Source organism: Berghia stephanieae, chromosome 2, assembly GCF_034508935.2.
Source record: "Berghia stephanieae isolate SIO BIC M18660-M18661 chromosome 2, UCSD_Bste_1.3, whole genome shotgun sequence".
Classification (NCBI taxonomy): domain Eukaryota; kingdom Metazoa; phylum Mollusca; class Gastropoda; order Nudibranchia; family Aeolidiidae; genus Berghia; species Berghia stephanieae.
This window is the reverse complement of record NC_088361.1, coordinates 61516778-61531622: the sequence shown is the minus strand read 5'-3', so window position 1 is coordinate 61531622 and position 14845 is coordinate 61516778. Positions and strand designations below refer to the sequence as shown.

The window sequence follows — 14845 nt, the reverse complement described above, 5'->3', positions numbered from 1 at the left end:
TTTGGAACAAAATTTAAAGTTAATACTGTACAAATCATAATCATAATTATCATTATCATCATCATCATCATCATCATCATCATCATCATCATCATCATCATCATCATCATCATCATCATCATCATCATCGTCGTCGTCGTCGTCGTCGTCGAGATCCTCGTCGTCATCATCATCATCATTATCAATATTATTATCATTATTATCATCATCATCGTCGTCATCATCATCATCATCATCATCATCATCATCATCATCATCATCATCATCATCAACAGCAGCAGCAGCAGCAGCAGCGGAATCATCATCAATATCGTTACTAATACTATTATTGTGATCGAAGGACTTTCAAACGACAAATATTATTGTTATCCCTCTTACCTAAAATAGCTACGACGATGTCATCCTTAAGTATTTCGATGGAGCCCCTGGATATAAAATATAGGGCGGTCAGGACATCTCCCCTATGGACCAGAGTGTCTCCCGGAGGGACGTGAGTTGTCTTGAACTTCATAGACAATGTACGGAGGCACCCTGGACTTGCACCTTGGAGGAGAAGGAGATTGAGGATAGGTTAAGAAATCAGAAGTATTACATATTAGGTAAACAAATTTTACGAACTGAAATCATAAAGATTTTCAACTTTTATCTATAGATAGTATGCGCTTGGCTAAGAATCTCACAACATTGCCACCCGGAAGTATAACGGACAAATACATAACACTATGTGTAACCTTGAACGTTTATAGTCTGGTTAATACAGTTTAGTGAGAACTACTCATGAACGCGGATGGCAAAAAGCAATAACAAAGACACGAGTGACGTCAACTTCATACTATCTATGAGCTTAGGCCACAGACTGTCAATTAATCATCAGGGATTATTTTTTCCATTAAAATACGGAAAGCAACATCAATTATTCCATGAAAGTAGAGAGCTGTGGTGTTTAAATGCATTTGCTTTTAGTACGAAGTAGAGGAATAATATAAGAGCCCGAAACATTATTTATCGTTCATCAATTTCGGTGTATTAGAACGAATTGTATTTCATTTAACGTTGCGAACCTGAGGGAGTTCAAGGGGTAACTACTGTTGCCTCTTACACAAAACAAATAGTATAATGACGTCACTGCTTATAGCTGCTTTTGATTCGTGGAGTCATGAAAATAAACTGTTGCGCCAAATCATCAATACATTTTTAAAAGGGCATCAAACTCATCAATTATAAAATCTTAAATCATAAAGGAATTCTTATTTGCTTTTAAATAAGTGCACTTATGGTGTCCATTTTCAAAGTTTTAAGATTCGTCTGAAAAGGGCACGTAGCCTTTATAGTGCTAAGGTGTTCAGGCCGACGTGTACGTATTTGCAGGTCTGATAACCCAAAACATTATGGGCTCATTGTTGTAATGGAAATGCTCTCAAACCAACTTAAAATATTCTCCATTACAACAATTGAAAAACAAGCCCATAATTGCGTTCGGTTATCAGACCTGCAAACACGTGTCTTCGGTTTGTGTTCCTTCTGCTTTATCATATAATTATTACGTTATGGATGTTTGTTTTTAATTAAAGATAAATGCGCATTTTGAAAAGATTCCCATAAACTTTGAAAAAAAAGGTATATATACTCAATGTATATCACTTGAATGGTTGGATTATGCTTCATTGATCTCCCAGCAAGTATTATAGAATCAAATTATGTTCATTGCACACTTATTCCAGCACAAACCCGCCTCTTTAAAAAAAAATTTCTTTCTTTTTTTTTATGTGGTTTTCTTTGTCCTTTTTTCCCTATCATTTTTTAAACATTCGTCAGTGGTAACAGTCAGAAAGTTTTTTCCACGCCTGATTCGAGTGGTGTAATGTGTCTAAAGTGCCTAAATACACCATGCCAATGCCAGAGTTTTGCCATCATTGTCAATCATTGAAGTCACTGAACACGCTTACCATCGCTTGTTTTTGTTACAACTGTGTTGCTGGACAATTAGAGAATACTCGGAAACACCTAACTCTTTGTAAAATTAACTTTTAGAGAATTTGTTTTCAATTTATGACTCGTCGGATTATTTTAAAAGTCAAACTTTCTCAAGCATCATTAATAACAGTTGCGTGATTCTGAGCACAGTAACCAAATATACCAGTTAGCAAATCTTTCTACATTCAGGAAAAAAACAGTCATAATTAATCATAAAATAAATATGTATTTCATCAAATTACAACAGAGTTATTTTGGGGAAGTGTGTTCCCATGTTCCATCAATTCAATTTAATTTACCATTTATTCACTATGGTCCATGGTTGTCTCAAGCCTCAAAAACATGGAAATTAATTGAGTGAAAACATGGAAATTAATTGAATAAAAGATTGCGGTGGGTGGAGAGAAGCGTGACTTTCTTTCGCTGGGTGGGTTTTTTACCTTTTGATTATTTTTTTTTTTTGTTCAAATCGTAATTGCTGCCATCATGTTTTCGTTCCCACATATCTAGTTATAATCACGAATAAAAACCTCCGCATTTTTGTTAAAATATCAGTAACAGTAATTGAAACGTTCAGCTCTCTTGTTGGCAGCGGCAAGACATGATGTTAGGTTGGAGTAAAATCAAATGTCGGACTTAAGCCAGTAAGTGCACATGCTCTTACAGAGAGAACGTCACCATGGTATTGCGCATGCGTCTCTCTTATCAACTGAGGAAATCTATCGTCTGGTTAATGAGATATCACCAATTATATTTGAGAAATCACTTTTCAAAATGTTATTATATAGGTACATACTTTAATAAAATACAAATATAACCAATAAAATTATTTTGATGAAAAGTTCACAGTGAGCTGTTGCAAATAATGAAAATAAGGAATGCACCCAATATTAAGATTGCCCGCCGTGGAGATCACTGACTTCACGGTTCGGTAACACAGACTGAAATATGGCTGAGAAACGATTTAACTGGTACATCACTGTGAACATTTCATTGAGCGTGGCCTTTAAACATCGTGGGTAAAAATCTTAATCCAGAGAAATGAGCGGAGAAAGCAATTATATTGATAATAAGAAGAAATGAAGTGAGTAGTAAACTATCATAAGGCAATACAGAATAAAAACTTTTGGGGCGATGAGGATTTGAACCCACGACCGAACTGTTACAAGACACCCGCCAGGATACGAGAGGGACGCTCTACAATTGACTCCATCGACCAATCCACCACATCTAAAATGTCTTTATTGGATTTCTAACCCAGGACTTTTCTATTAAATGACGAGTGACTTAGAGCATGATCATCAGCTGGGCTTGCTCTGAAATTGGCATATCGACGACGTATTTGATACTTACTTTTGAAAGCTGGACAATTCTGTAGTAAATTTCTATTGAGATGAAGACACACATCGGCTTGGATGCATTCTGGAAAACTCTTGAGGACCTGTAGGATGAAAATGTTGGTATAAAATAAATATATCTAATTCGGAACTGTTCGAATATAGTTCGTGATGATGATTGTGATAATGATGGTGATGATGAAATGTTGATGATGATGATGATCATGATGATGATGATGATGATGATGATGATCATGATCATGATGATGATGATGACGATGATGATGATGGTGGTGGTGGTGGTGATGGTTGATGGATGAAACTGGTCTTAGACATTCGATGAGGTTCGAATACAAGTGGGAATTAAATCGATCTATGCGAACGGCATTTCTCTGCACCTGCTTATAGTTCCATCCTTGTTTTGTAAGAAGTTTGAAGATAAATACTGTAAATCCCGACACTTTTACATTAGTCTCCGTGTCCATCAAATATATTTTAATACGAGTCTGTATCACTTTCAAGGATAGAAATACATTCGACATCTATCCTATTTAAAAAGATTAACATATCTAAATTTGCCTTCAATAAGATATCGTAGAATAAGAGGTGATCTTATTCATATATAGATAGACTCGTGCACGGTTCTTACAATATAGATTATTATGATTTTTAAAAATTGTTCGCATGTTACAAACACTAGGAGAGATAAGTTTAAGATATTTGTTGAAAGATTCGTCTATAAGAAAATCTAATCTAATTCAAAGGACCGTGCCAATTTGGAATAATCTAAAGTTTGAGACAAAAAATTCTTATTCAAATAATAATTTTAAGAATGCCGTTGATAAAGAGCTTACCAATATAATATTTGATTTTGACGAACAGTGTGACATGACATAGGATATTATTGTATTTTGTATATCTATCAATTATTTGTAACTCTCGAATGTACAAATTGGACATGCCAATTGAATATAAATAGAGTTAATTATATCTACTGCGAATATTTAATGACACTTATTTATGTTTTAGATATTTAATTCTCAATATTAGCAAATAATCGACATTGAATACTATTTATATAATTGATAAATTGTATCTGTATAAAAGTTACACAGAGCATATAAAGGTTTTGAGAACCTATTAGCTCTTAAACGATACGATACGATACGGTAATCCTAAATATCATAATCTCATCCCTAACATTATTTATCAGGTTATAACTGCCGCTTAATACGAATTCACAAAGGATGCACAAACATTGTTGTTAATCTAGTTGTATCTGAAATAGACCGGATCGCATCTCTTTTACTACCCTCTTAACTCATTCAACCCTAACACCGACTACATCCGTAGTTTACCCGGGTTACTTTTACCCCATGCCTATTTATTACATTTTTATGAGGTGTAGTACCAATGCTAATGTTTTTGGTTTTTACATGTTAATGGTAGTTGAATAAAACTATCTATGTACATGCTCATTTCTAATACATTTTAACCCAATTTTGAAAAGTAGGAAAAATCTCTCGGATTGAGTGAGTTAATAACGATGAAGTCTGGACAAGTGTGTATGAAGCAGTGCAAGACAATAAAGAGAGAAAAATACAAGAGGAAACGGTCTCGACTGGAGATCTCTTCAGACTCGTTATCGTATAACAGTGCCTGCTCTTTAATGCATCACTTTTAATGAAAATTATATGACAGGATGCCAGCCAGACCAGGGCACAACCTAAACCCGCATCTAAGGGTTCAACACTAGATATAGACTACACCGTATTCAATTTACATATGACCTGCCGACTCAAAAAAGGATATTATTATGTCGGGGTCAACGTGCACGTATTAGCAGGTACGATGGCCGAACGCGTTTATGGGGTTGATTTAACATTGGTATAATGGACAATATCTTAAGTTAGTTTGAGAGTGCACATTTCAATTTACGACAATGAGGCCATAACGATTTGGATTATCAGACCTGCTGATAAGTACAACGTGATGCCAAAATGATTCCCAACCGTTAAAACGACCAGAAATATCAGCTCTTAACCCTTATCACTTTCAGAAACAAACAAAGCCCATTGCCCTCAACTAAGCATAATATAACATTAACCTAAGTTTCAGTTTTGATTGGAAGCCCCAATAGCTAAGTTGGTAAAGCACTCACTTCACATGCAAAGGGCAGAGTTCAATCTCGGGTGAAGTCGATGTTTATTTTATTTTTTTCTGTCCACCCAGCATGACTGGGTAGCTCGGTCTGTTTGATCTGTCGGAAAGTACTTTGCGATAGACTAGCGTCTTATGCAAGGGTAGTAATCGATTGCAATTGTCTGTTTAACTGGTATAAATACCGGTTCTATGGGGCTCAATGCGACGTGCACATATAATATGTCACTCTGACACAATGCCGGAGTAACCAAGTGGCCTTTTGAAATTCTAATCCAACAATCAATTCCCGGGCTAATAATATACACGTGATAGTCCCAGTGTTGCAAAACATTGACACCAGTTGTATAGATAGTCCCAGTGTTGCAAAGCATTGACGCCAGTTGTATAGATAGTGCCGATGTTTCAAAGCCTTGACGCCAGTTGTATAGATAGTGCCGATGTTTCATAGCCTTGACGCCAGTTGTATAGATAGTGCCGATGTTGCAAAGCCTTGACGCCAGTTGTATAGATAGTGCCGATGTTTCAAAGCCTTGACGCCAGTTGTGTAGATAGTGCCGATGTTGCAAAGCCTTGACGCCAGTTGTATAGATAGTGCCGATGTTTCAAAGCCTTGACGCCAGTTGTGTAGATAGTGCCGATGTTTCAAAGCCTTGACGCCAGTTGTGTAGATAGTGCCGATGTTTCAAAGCCTTGACGCCAGTTGTGTAGATAGTGCCGATGTTTCTAAGCCTTGACGCCAGTTGTATAGATAGTTCGAAGATGACGTCACTCAGGCCTTTGTTATTGTTTTTGCCATCCGCGTTTGTGAGTTGTTCTCACTAAACTATTTACCAGACTATAAAAGTTCATGGTTACAAAGAGTTTGTGTGTTGGTCCGTTATACTTCCGGATGGCAATGTTGTGAACTCCTTGGCCAAGCGCATTCTATCTATAGATAGTGCCGATGTTGCAAAGCATTGACGCCAGTTGTATAAAAATAAAGTGACTTACTAATGGGCGACGAGATGGCCGGGTGGAAAGATATTGTACTAAAAATCATTACCGTTTTTTTTTATAAAACCGATTTATTTATTTATTTATTTATTTATTTATTTATTTATTCTATTTATTTATTTATTTATTTATTTATGTTTACTCATTTATTACTTTTCTGTCGAAACCCAAGAACTTCTAAAATCATTGAGTGGTGAGAAAAACATTTTTCCAGCGTCTATAGTGATGGAGTTCAAAGTTGTATAAAAAGCCACCATTGGGAAATGATTAAACCTGTTTTCCGCTGACCCGTGGCATACTTTTAAGGATCAGCTAAATTAATAACGAAGTGGTTTGGTTTGCCTTATTAGAACCGTGAACACACAATTCTTGCAGCTGCCAAGAAGGGATGATTACCAGGCAAATGATGCGATGCGTTTATGTAAAATAATCACAACATCCGCCACCAATACACAAAATCATGAGTAACATTGAGCGGGGTTTTATTTATTTATTTATTATTTTGGTCTGATTGATAGAATTTAATGGGAACTAATCGTTAAAATATCTAACAACAACAACAAAGAGATGAGTGACGTCAACTTCGTTCCTTTTATAGGCAAGAAAGGCGACTTGCTCTAAGAATTGAGAAAGTTTATTTCAATTCATGGTGATGAATAAAGTGTCTCACAGCGCATTGAGCATGGTGAAGCCATGCGCATGTTAAACTAAAATCAAATGCTTTGCAAGTTTGTTTTTTTTCATTAAAAAAAATATTATTTTTAAAAATCGACTTTAGAAACGAAAAGAGTGTAATAAATGTTGATGAAAGGAAGGAATATATGTGGATAGTGGTCTAATTTCTTTTTTAATGGACACACGGCCTAATGGATAATTCTAAGGTGTGCAAGTTCCTTTCGTTTCCTGATTACATTGGATGAAGTCTGAAATTGTGAATTGAAATTTCATTAAAAAAAAAAAAGTTTTATTATAGCCTTCATCGGCGCAGACAAATTAGGTTCATTTTTATTTCATCTCTCTTTTGATATTCCACGAGGAAAACAGACAGATTGGAGTTCGTGTTTAACCAGTTAATCGCCGTCAATGTGGTATTTAAAAATTTGCCCGGAAAACTCGTCCTTCAAATATCAATCGATTTAAATGACCCTCATCTTGGGAAACACTCTTGAACCTGGGACTTCGTGAAGAGAGGTTTTTTTTGCCAAGATGAAGGTCAATCAAATCGATCGATATTTGAAAGACGAGTTTACTGGCCAAATTTTTAAATACGAGTTTTTCCAGACTACGATGGTTAACTGGTAAGCTGCTCGGCAAATGACATAAAAACTTTAAAATGCAAGGATTTTGATCTTACGTTCAAGCTTATTAAAGACGGTTTTATTACGAAGTAATCACAACTGTTTCCATAAAATAAATATGAGACGGAAATTCACATTGCGTTAAAGAGGGATATTTTGCAAACGTTTGTTTAAAGCTCATGCTAATAGGTAAACGAGTAATACACGAAAATTGTTAGGTAATGGAAAAAGTGAATACAGGGGGCAAAAAATATATCATTTTAAGATGAAATAACAATACATTTCAAAATTTTACTAATCCTTAGGGGAGTGACCTTTGTTAACCATTTTGATTTTATTTAAATTTGACACCTTAGGTTACAATTATTTTTACTAAGAGAACGAATCATTAAAATGTCTAACAACAACAAAGATGTGAGTGACGTCAACTTCGTTCCGAAAGGCGACTTGTTCTAAGAAATGAGAAAGTTTATTTCAATTCATGGTGACGAATAAAGTATCTCACAGCGCATTGAGCATGGCAGCGATGCGCCTCGATACTCGGACTTCTTTGGGTCAAACGGACAAGACTGCAGTGAAATGCAAAGAAATCAATGGAGAAATTATATACTGAAAAAATATTTAAGGATTCAGTCTTGTTGACAAAATGTTAAGATCTTTTTTATATACATACGATGTCAAAGTTGATACTCTGTCCGCACTTTTTTAACCTGTGAGAAATTATTTCTTATAATATAAGAAATAATTTCTCTATTCTCTTAGAGCTAGATCGCCAGATTTTGGTGTATTTTACATTATTCAACTGGTATAAAAAGTCTTTCAAAATAACTTAGTATCGGAGTGCTTTTGTGACGAAAGTGACAAAACGACCTGGTGGCACAGCCTCATATGTAAAAAGTCGGCAAGATTTATAAACTGATTTCGATATGAACTATAGTTGACAACAAACAAATGTATTGTGGACTTTATACATAATAAAGCGAAGACCACTGTTTTGCCTGTGACTAATAATATACAGTTATTGGAGACTATATTATTATAGCCATTTGAGCAGGTGGAGTCGTTAGCAGCTTATACAATTGCGACCCAACGTCTAAAAGAGATGTTAAGTCAAAAATATTTTCTTAATGGTTCAATTTTGGGCATTTTCCAAAGTATCGGTACCGCGGTGTATTGCAGTCCAAGAATTACCGTCAAAGCGATGAATCTCACTGCCAAATTCTTTGTTAGAATAAGTGTTGCGAGAAACATGAACCCCATACGTTAACGGACCGACAGGTCAGTTTTTACGTCATGTGGGGGAGGGGGTGTCTGCTTGTTTATCCCGTCTGGTGTTCCCGTTAATTGCCTATGGCAGACTAATAAATTGCCGCGATGAAATTATTTAAATTACCTGCCGCAGGTGAAGATTTACAAAGATGTCTGATAATCTGATTGAGCCAACATCCCAGGATTCAAAAGCCTGTTGATACGTTGAATATAATAATTTGGAGATCGCAATCTACTTTAGTCGTATTGCTAAATAAAGTTCCCTCACTTCTCTATCCACATGTCTTCCAAATACCCCACTGTCTCCTTCTCTCCCCTTCTCCTATTTTTTCTCTCGCTCCCCCCCCCCCTCTCTCTCTCTCTCTCTCTCTCTCTCTCTCTCTCTATCTATCTATCTATCTATCTATCTATCTATCTATCTAATTCTCCCCCCCCCCTGTCTCTCTCTCTCTCTATCTTTTTCTCTCTCCACCTGTTTCATCAAGTAAGGTAAACCCTTAGGTGTTCCAGCCTTTTCTAGGATCTGCACACAAGGATATCGATATTACTGGAAAGACCCAAGATGAAAGCCTCAAACTAAAACCAAATTTCTTATGAACTTTTTTTTTACAAGCAAAACAAACCTGACAAAACAAAAGTACCAGAAAACAATAAATAATTTTTTTTCACGGCTTACAGATACTACAACTCTGCCTGTCCGTGAGAGGGAAGATATACGCTATAATGTCCCTCTCACGACCAGGCGGAGTTGTCGTGAAATTTACCATAGCTAAGCATTGTCAAAAGATTATGGAACAGTTTAACACACGAACAAATGGAGAGTGATCCCATCAAGCATATATTTTTGTCATATCCTGTGTTTCAACTCAATGCCAAATGAATGGTGCTCCAAAAACATTTAAAACGATGATGGTGATGATGATGATGATGATGATGATGATGATGATGATGATGATGATGATGATGATGATAGTGATGAGATTGATGAAGATACAACTTTACAACGTTATAAAAGTCATGTAATAATCAACTCTTCATACAGACCTGTCTACTTGATATTGTAAAATTTCGTAGTTTTCAGGCTCGGAAAAATAGTAGGGACTGTTATTAACTTCATGAAATACGAAACTATTTAGCAGATTGCATAATCCTTTAAACTCCTCAATTTATGTCCTATGGCACCAAAACTTCATTGTCAACATGTTTTAGTGAATTTAGTGTCTCTATGTCTCTATACAGCTCTGTGGTAAAGCCAAAATGTTTTTAAAAACTACGAATTTTTCGTAATAATAGGCAAGTCTGTCTTCATATCACCACTGTTACTCAGCATATTCATGTCACTATCATTGTTACTCACAATATTCATGTCAACACCATTGTTACTCACCATATTCATGTCAATACCATTGGTGTAGGACCAAGCGTGCTGGAAATATTCCTCCAGTCTTTGCCTCAGAGGGTTGGGGATCTGGTGGAACCGAATGAATTCTTTGATCCTCAGCATCTGGGTGTGATAACGCGATGTTCCTGAATACAATCTCTGGATGATGGCGGAAACGTTACCGAAGATACTGGCGTACATTAGAGCTGGGGAAAAATGATTATAAAAGTTATTTTTCAGGATATACCATTGTACCTGTATGAAAATCTTTTCAATCCATCTAAATAAAAAAAAAATTGAGCTTTATATAGAGCATTATCCACTAAATGTGCTCACAGGGCTTTACAAAGGTCAACAGCAACATTTAACATGTAGGACGGGATATGCCACCTGTTAGACGATATTACAATTTTTCGGAAAAGACAACGCTGTTAACGACCAGGTACTCATTTTACACCTGAGTACGGTTAGAGAATGTGAGTAAAGAGCCTTTTCACAGGACTCAATTATGCGTCGAGAGCGAGGCTCGAACCCAGGACCTTTCGTTCCGAAATCGAGTGTCATACCACTAGACCACAAAGCCGCAGCATCGAAAAAAAAAAAAATCTAAGTATCTCAAAAAAGTATATGTCTATTTGTGTATGGTTATGTTTGTTTGTGTATAGTTTCTGTTTGTTTGATCATGAGTATGTGTGGGTGTGTTTCAAATCTAGTCGGTGGTACAGAAGTAAATGCATCGCATGCACTAGAATGTCAGAACGTCGTTGTGTTGTATTCTGAGAACATGCTGGTGAAAACTTATCGATGGGAGTTGTCTATGAGTCCAGATTATTTTATCATGCTTTTTCAAATTTATTGATGATAGATAATTGTTGAAGGTGGTACAAGGAAGTATGCAGAGATATATCTTGTTGTTACCATCATCATCATCATCATCATCATCATCATCATCATCATCATCATCATCATCATCATCATCATCATCATCATCGTCGTCGTCGTCGTCGTCATCTCATCATCATCATCATCATCATCATCATCATCATCATCATTACAAACTATTATAAGTGCTGTCATCATTATTATTATTATTATTATTATTATTATTATTATTATTATTATTATTATTATTATTATTATTATTATTATTATTATATTATTATTATTATGATTATTATTATCGTTATTATTATTATTATTATTATTATTATTATTATTATTATTATTATTATTATTATTATTATTATTATTATTATTATTATTATTATTATTATTATTATCATTATTATTATTGTTAACATTACTATCATCATCATCATCATCATCATCATCATCATCATCATCATCATCATCGTCATCATCATCATTATCATGATGATCATCATCATCGTTACTGTCATTATCATTTTTAATATTTTTGTTGTTTTTAACCAATATTGATTAATACTAGATAATACAATAATCGTATTCCCTTATCAATGTGCTTAGAATAATTTGTTCAGACAGATTATGTTATGGTTATTGGCCGAAGACTTAAAATAAACTATTGAACCTCGATCCTTAAATCATGTTTTCAATCACAGTTTTTGTTCACCTTAAATAATAGATCAACTTTCTACTGTAAAAATGTTTGTGATTTTATTATATGAAAAATATTTAAATTATGTTCCCATATAGCTATATAGTAAACGTCTCCTTTTATTTGATATAATTTTTTTCTTCATTTTCCTTAAGTTAATTGATAAATAATCAATAGAACTCGATACTATTGCGATAAAATAAAACCCCAAGTCTTCTATTATCTATCCTAGTCGTAGTACTGTGTAGAACTATTGAAAATAGAGAACATTGTAAAGGAGCTATGCTTTAAATCATGAAAATTGAATATCATGACATAGAGCCTCCGATATAACGAAATGAACATCTGTTTTAATCATCAATTTAATCATCAGTCTTCGTATTTTCTTCAAACTTGTACGTGTGTGTGTTTGTTTGTGTGTGTGTGCGTGTGTGTGTGTGTGTGTGTATGTGTGTCAGCTGATCAAAGCATTTAGATATAGAAAGAAAAGATAACTATCGATGCAAACCATTTAGGAACGGTATTAAAAGTTGCATCTACATTCGATCTGGTTCGTAAAAAAAATCAATCCAAACATATTTGAACTATAATGAGCAGAAAGTGAGTGTTTACTAAGTAAAATCAACATAAAACAATCGGAGCCCGCGAAATTATAACGCATCATAATCAAGCCATACACATTTGCAGGTAATCTTTATTAACCAGTTAACCCTCTCCTTATCACCTATACTATAGGAAAAATCGTCACAATCGTTAAGATGCAACCAACAGTTTTCTTATTCTGATTTCGTTTTGTTATAGATATAGCTAGCTATAAAAACTTGACACTGTGTTCCAAAGCTAATTTTTCTGAACAAAATATAGAATATGCTCGTTAATATCAGTTTGAAACATCTATCTTTGTGTTGGGTGGGTATGAAGTTTCGGGTAAAATTCTGAAAATAGCTGGTAAGGAGAGAGTTAAATGTCGTACTCTAGAAAAACTCGTATCTAAAAAAATTGGCCAGAAAACTCGTCCTTCGAAAAATATCCATCGATTCAATTAAAATCGATCGACATTTGAAGGACGAGTTTTCTAGCCAAATTTTTATATAGCTACATGTCTTTCTAGAGTACGACAGTTGACTGGTTCGAGTTATAACCTCCAAGATGAATGTAATGTGCTAATTATATCAAGAGGCATTCTCGTTTCCCATGTTTGCGGACGGCGACTTGTATCAGAAGTAAACAACAATTCATCTTTTGTAAGTGAGACGGACCTAAGTCTAGCACGCGCCAACCAGGAAGATTGTTGGTTTGTGTGTGTGTGTGTGTGTGTGTGTTTGTGTGTGTTGTGTGTGTTCGCCCTTATTTTACAAAAGGGAATCCAAAATCCGCTGCTCCGTTCACTCACCACGCACGCGATGCCCCACAACCTAGGCGTCGAAAAACTCAAGGCTTTACTCTGCAGAGGACCTGTTTTTAGCGTTTTCATGGTATGAAAAATCCCGTGCTTTGTATCTTGAACTTCGTAATCATTTACAATTACCATCTATTTCTACCATGAAAAGAATTACAAGTGTGGCAAATAACACCTCTGATGAAAATCTCTTTACGAATGTTTTTAATCATCTTGAAGAAAGATCCAGAAATTGTATTTTGATTATTGATGAAGTTTATGTCAAGGCATCAGTTTCATACAGAGGAGGAACCATTTATGGATATGCTGTTGATTACCCTGATAAATTGGCTACTATCGTCATCAAAGTCTGTCAGTTCTTGGATCAACACTGCCTTATTTATAGATGAAGTTTTGAAGCTTTGGAAAGTTTTTAACACGAAGTCTCCCTTTCAAAGCACTCGTTTTCGTGACCCAGATCGATTATGTATTGAACTTTCAGAAGCTGGTAGTCATCAATTGAATATCCTGGATCAATGGGCACTGCTTGCTGACCGGATGACAGCATCAAGTCCTGTTCTAAGGGAAAAATCCTTCACAAGAGACACAGCAAATGCTTTAGCTTGGACCTGCAGATGCCTTATTGACTTATCAAAGTACCTATTGACACAAAAAAACTCTGTCCATCATCAATATGTTGCCATTGGTTTCTTCCAACAAGATGTCATAGAGAAGCATTTTGCTCATTTTAGGATGTCAGCTGGTTGCAATTTTTATATAACAGCTCAAGATCTTTTGAACTGTCATCATATAGACAGGGCCAAACTTTTTATTGAATTTGAGAAGGATATTGATTTTAACTCCTCTGGACATTCCTGTGATCTCTGTGGGAAAGAACTGACAGACTCGGAACTTCTCATCATTGACGACCTTCCTCTCACTACTAACACACTATCATCTGATGAGAAAATGATTCTTTATTATATCGGAGGCTATGTGGCCCTAAAGGATGAAAAGTTGCGAGGAGCAGATGGAGACGTGTTCCCTGAAGATGTCAAAGTCTACACTGAGGAAATGGACAGAGGTGGTCTAAATTACCCTTCGACTGCAACTTTTCATCTTATTCTATACTGCTACACTTTTTTTAAAATGTCTGGAGAAATGCATTGTCGTTCAAGACTCGTAAGAATTTTTCAAGATTTTCCAGCACTGTTTCATTTGGATGTTGTTCTCAGCAAAATTTCTACACGCAGAATTGTAAATATTTTATTGAAACGTTTCTGCACTCAAGCTGACAGTGACAATAAAATCCAACAACAGAGAAGGAAAATAGCCAAACTGTCATCTTTGTAGTTATAATGAATTATTTATACTCATTTTCCCAGCCTCACAAGTCCTATTTCATGCATTATTATACTGTTGAATCTTTTAATGGGCCATTGGCGGTCCCAAGCCCGCAGCTGAATGCATACC

At 35.4% G+C, this 14845-nt stretch overlaps 1 protein-coding gene across 5 annotated transcripts in view; it reads right to left on the bottom strand.

The window, feature by feature from the left end:
* The window catches only part of LOC144965280 (voltage-gated inwardly rectifying potassium channel KCNH6-like), a 302154-nt gene that overhangs the window by 26498 nt on the left and 260811 nt on the right, over positions 1 to 14845 (bottom strand). For all 5 annotated transcript variants that reach the window (XM_078900455.1, XM_078900454.1, XM_078900456.1 and 2 more), the window contains 3 exons: positions 10422 to 10621; positions 3328 to 3415; positions 379 to 543 (listed from right to left, as the gene is read on the bottom strand). In XM_078900455.1, coding sequence (XP_078756581.1) covers positions 379 to 543; positions 3328 to 3415; positions 10422 to 10621 — 453 coding nt within the window. The remainder of the gene's footprint in view (positions 1 to 378; positions 544 to 3327; positions 3416 to 10421; positions 10622 to 14845) is intronic.